The sequence below is a fragment of the Lolium perenne genome, chromosome 5 (assembly GCF_019359855.2).
Source record: "Lolium perenne isolate Kyuss_39 chromosome 5, Kyuss_2.0, whole genome shotgun sequence".
NCBI lineage: Eukaryota > Viridiplantae > Streptophyta > Magnoliopsida > Poales > Poaceae > Lolium > Lolium perenne.
The window spans coordinates 232345585-232350812 of NC_067248.2; the positions used below are offsets into that span (position 1 = coordinate 232345585).

The 5228-nt window shown below is 46.3% G+C and overlaps 1 protein-coding gene across 1 annotated transcript; it reads right to left on the reverse strand.

The window, feature by feature from the left end:
• Nucleotides 1–1058: 1058 nt before the first annotated feature.
• Nucleotides 1059–4599, reverse strand: LOC127304184 (uncharacterized). Its single transcript, XM_051334884.2, has 3 exons — nt 3517–4599; nt 1330–1506; nt 1059–1184 (listed from the first exon to the last, which is right to left on the reverse strand). Exons 1-3 carry the CDS (start codon nt 3997–3999, stop codon nt 1059–1061), a joined length of 786 nt encoding a protein of 261 aa, XP_051190844.2. The 5' UTR covers nt 4000–4599.
• Between the last annotated feature and the right edge of the window lie 629 nt (nt 4600–5228).

Consider the following 5228-nt stretch of genomic DNA (forward strand, 5'->3'; position numbering starts at 1 on the left):
GCACACAGGAGATCTGGAACGGCCAGTGGGATCCGCAGCGGTGCATTAAATGGGCGCGCGGGAGTCGAAACGAAATGACAACTGACACTAGCCCGTCAGTCACAGTGCGCATGTCTCTGTCAGGCGCGGGGCCCGAGATATTCTCGACTTCGCCGAGGAGGTATTTAATGGTTAAGATACCGGAAGACAAGATACCGGAGAATGACTTACGAAGAAAAGATAAGGAAGATCCGGGCAAAGATGCCGGATCCGAGCCTAGCGCCGGATGGATCAAACCGGTATCCAAAGACGTAAGAACCTGGCATGGTCTGTTGGATAGGATCCACCAGACTATACCAGCTTCGGGGACTAATGTTGGGGGGATGACCCCCGGTATGCCAAAGACATGCCAAACCGGATGGTTTGAGCCATCAGGATACCGGTTAGATGTTCATGCCGGAGTCTAAGATAGGCGTTTGGCTAAACAGGCTAAGCCGGTATCCTCATAAGAGGGATACCGGAACCGGATAGAAAAGGTACCGGGCCACCGGAAGGAATGGCTTGTCGGCAAAGCTGGTCAAAGATCCTCTCCAGAGCTAGAAGACAAGGATGAGCTAAGCAAAGTAGCTTTAAACGAAGGGCTGACGATAAAGGAGAAGATGACGGAGAAAGAAGCCGGAGGGCGTCAGCCTCCCTGATTAAAGAAGACCCCGGTGTCATCTATGATTAAAGTAGCTTTGTACAGTAGCCTTGTAAAGTAGTTTGTCCAGTCAAAGATGCCATTAGGGTTTCTTGCACTGTAAGCCACCCTCTCCCCTATATAAGGAGAGGGGGCAGCCCTTCTTCACGAGAGAGAGATGCATGTATGGATGTACGCGCGGAACACAGAGAGAAAGAAACCTGTAACCTGTGTGAATCAATGAACATGGTGATCTAGAGTGAGTTCTTCCTTGTGTCTTTCTTCTTCAACCTCTGGCCTTGGCCAAGTTCTTGAGGAAACCATCCGGAAGTTCATCCCACCTGATCACAAACCCTCCCCCGAATACTCTTGCGTCCATTCGGCCCCAATCTAAGCCATCCTATGGCATCTGCTCGTTCACCACGACGACAATATCTATTTCTTCAAGAGACATCAGCGGGATAGTTTGACTTCTCCAGTTTGGGAATTCATCACAAAGACATTCTGGTGGGCATGCTTGTGTTCTCTGAAAAAATCGTGAAGTGTTGTTGATTATGAATCCGAAAAACCTACTCATACAGGAGTATCAAGTTATACAGTCATCTGAAGAATATATAAATACATGTCTCTTAAATGCATTATATATCAGGGTGCCCAGATTGACGAATTACCGGTGAGCTTCGCATGGTGACTTTAAGCCTGGTTATAGCGTTGCAAGTCCCAAGAAGATCCAACATCATTGCTCCAAAAACATGTCCATATGATCCCAAATACATCTCCAAAACAGAAAATTCAGGAAGCGGTGATATCTGCTGGAACAAGTCACTGTCCACAAGAAATTCCTCGTGCTAATGCATAGAAGGTCCATGAAAAGGAAATTTAAAGATCAACTCAGAGTACTATTAAAGCAATTTGATGATGTGTAGCAGAAGTAATTGAATGTGTGACTTTTGATCCAAGGTCAACAACCTATTATGCATGCATTCGGCAGACATGACTAGAAGAAAGGTCTAAGCAGGAGCATAGCAAAGCTACATCATAATGTTCCCAGACTACCTCAAGCCTGCATGTTCTCAATACTTTGTCATTTTGAAGACCATAACTTATAAAAGACTGCTAAAATTTTGACTTCGATCAAGCCGATCCATCACCCTGCAAGCCTTTCCTGACATCAGCCTACGAAGCTCCCCTAGCGATATTGTTACTTTTTCAGGGACGAGTACTGCAATTCAAACATGGCCAAAGTCATTGGCCAGATTATCTAACCTCTTCCAGATAACTTGAAAACAAAATGTCGCTATATTGTTCAGCCCTTATGAACATTGAGCGAAACAATTGATATGTGATGTAACAACAATTACAATGTTGTGTGGTGGTGGGGATCCGGTAGCTCGGGTGACACCCCATGTGTGGGCAGGTAGCATTATGAGCCTGAGAGGCTTACAGCTGGTAAGGTGGTCTTGGGCTTATGGGCTTGGTAGCTAAATAAAATTCTATTTACTCGACGAAATCTACAATGCTATAGCATCTCGCTATTTTAAGCACATGCATAAGCTTAAAACACAAAATACAGTTCCCAGACCTGGCTTTGCACTACCAAATCCTTCAATTCTTGTTTAAATCTCTTGCCGACTTTGGCTCCATTTACAGCCATACAAAATTTATAATCAAACCTTGGTTTCTCTTTCCTCATTCAAAATTCCAAACTCACTCAATTCACTGTCATCTGTTGCTCTGGTTTCAACTTGGGTACTGTACTATTCTTCTGATCAGCACTTACTCTAAATGACACCATGGTTTAAAAAGTGTCGCCTAGGTGGCGCTTATGAATCAAGGCGCCCCCCATCCCCTCTGCCTTGAAAAATCGATCGCTTTAGGCGACTAGGCGTCAGAGCGCCCCCAAACTTCTCTTAGACGCCTTTAAAATCATGAATGACACCTCTACCATACCCATGGAAAAGTGGTTCCTTGGAGGCCATACCAGTGTTTAAGGTCAAACATAAGCACAAAAGCAATGTGTTGTCCGAATGGAGGCCTTGGCAGAGAAGGGTAGCAGCTGGCATTGATTGGTTGAACACGAGGTGGTGGGGCAATAGCTGGTAAGCAATAAGCTATTCTTGGCAACAGTATCTATGCAGTAGTAGTAGCCGTAGCAGTGACTTTTCGCTACCAATGCATGGTTGTGTTTTGGAATGGCGTTTTCAAAACTTAATAGTTAATAGTCAGTAGTTTGTTGCATATCAGTATATCGGCCCGACGCCAGGGATTTTGGAAAAAGTTGCCTAACTGTTCGAGTACATAAATACAACAATAATTCTTTCTGGTGTGCTTACTTAGATAAAAGGTCGTTTATACTTGGATACAAAGTTGTAATGCTTATCTTAGTCATGCATTAAGAGAACCTGGCATGAAGACTGTACCACAGGATGAATTGAGCAGGAGAGGAAGATGCACGGAACAGCAACACTAAACTATTTCATTGTTTGGTTCTTTCTTAGTTGAATATAGAGTAGATTAGCTTTAGACTTGCAAAACTAAAATACGAGTACCTTTTTATTGTACTTACCTAGATAAACAGCTTTTATGCTTCGATCTGTAACTTGCGATACTCATCTCATACAGTCATACTGGGCCTTTATTGGGACATATTTGGACTCAACCTTACCCAAATTTGCTACTGATCTTATTTCATCAATTTATAACAACCTACTCCAAGGCATGGTATCCAAAAGTATAAATCCATTTAGAATGTGCATCAGCTTAGCATTTCGAGGTTCGATCATTTATAAAGAAAACAGTCATGTAATAGCAAACTAAGACAATAAGGCAAGGTAAATTGAGCAGGAGAGAATACGCACCGCAAAATCTATGTCCAACAGTAGGACGTGGGCTCTCTGTTTTGTCTGTAGACTCAGGCCACGCACACACCATAGCCGCATATCGCCGATCCCGACGTTTTGATGGTGAAACGAGAATGACCACGAGAGATATTCCACCATCGGTGCTGAGAAGGACACGCTGAAGCATCTCTCCATGGTGGATTTCAACCTGAACTTCTTAAGCACGGGGGCCACGATATCAACGTTGGTCAGCCAGTCGTCCACCACAAGCTCTTCAATGGTCGCTGAGTGAACTTTGAGCGTGTCGAGACGCCAGCAGTGGTCCACTTCTAGCACGCGCAGGTGAGGGCACCGGCTGATCAGCTCAACCATGTTCATGTTGTCGAAGCGGCAGTGGGCGACAGACAACCTCTCCAGCATAGGGAACTCAACGCGCCTTGCCGGCAGTGTGAGATGAAGGTTGGCTACGTGTAACTTAGTCTTTACAGTCCCCGTGGACATCGACGACGAGATCCGCCGGGGCGAACCGCTCGGCAGCTTGGAGCAGCGCGGAGAGGCGCGCAGAGTCCATGATCCTGTGCCTCTCGGGGATCTCTATTTCGAGGCAGGATAGAGTAGGGCAGGCGACCTGTTGGAGGGCGGCGTCGACTGCGTCCAAGGGGATCTCGCAAAAGGAGATCGCGAAGAGGTGCCTCCAGAGGCCGCGCCACCGGCGGGAGAGAGAGCTCGTGAGGGCGGCGGCGCGGGCGCATCGGAGGCGAACGAGGATCTGGAGCAGCATATCATCCGGAAGGGCGCTGATCTGGTCCTCTCCGCCGCCGTCTGGGCAGCGCCGTGTGCAGGAACGACGGGGAGCTCCTGGGAGCGAATGCGAGCTGAGGCGACTGCCCGAGTGTAGTTCCATCCCTGAGATAAACCGGAAGGAAGGGTACGGTGGCCGGAACCGCCGGCGGCGGCAGTGAGACGAGGGACAAAAGCGAGCGTGGGTGCTCCTAGGTGGGGTGCGGCGGTTCGGCTGGACTGAAGTGACTGAAATGTGGGTGTGTTTGAATTGCTGGCAAATCATACCCTACCAATTTTTTGGTCATGACCAAAAGATTGGTTGTTTTTTTGGATAGTTGCCAATTTTTTGGTTTGTCAATGCTTCACTACCAACTTTAGTTCAATTTTTTAGCCAATGTTGACCAATTTGTGGGCAAAAAATAGCTCAACGAAAATATTGGCTAGCCAAAATTTTGGTGGGCCAATCTTGGGCACAAACCAAACCCACACTAAAAGCCCAAGACAGAAAAGTAATGAATTAGTGATAATAATAATAATAATGTTGTAATAATCGACCCCATTAGGCCTATCATGGCTGATGGTGCTTCAAATTCGGGGGTGAAAGATGATGGCGATCTGCATAGGTTGATGAATCAGTTGGGCATCTATGGTGATGATATATGTTTTTCTTAAATGGAGACTAGGCCCAACCTCTGCATCGAAACGATGTATACGCCTTTTTTATTAATGTATTTAACAAAGGTCTGGTAAGGACCATATATGGAGACCCGAAGCAACCGCACAACACCTACCAATAGGACAATAAGAGAAGATTATTCCAACATGGCCTTATTCCGTGAAAACACGAAAAATCACCACTAACTAAGAACCAGAAACATCGCATACCCTGAAACACCCACTAAGTGAAACGAAAGTGCTCAACCATGGCCGGGGTCGGGCGCTTGGTT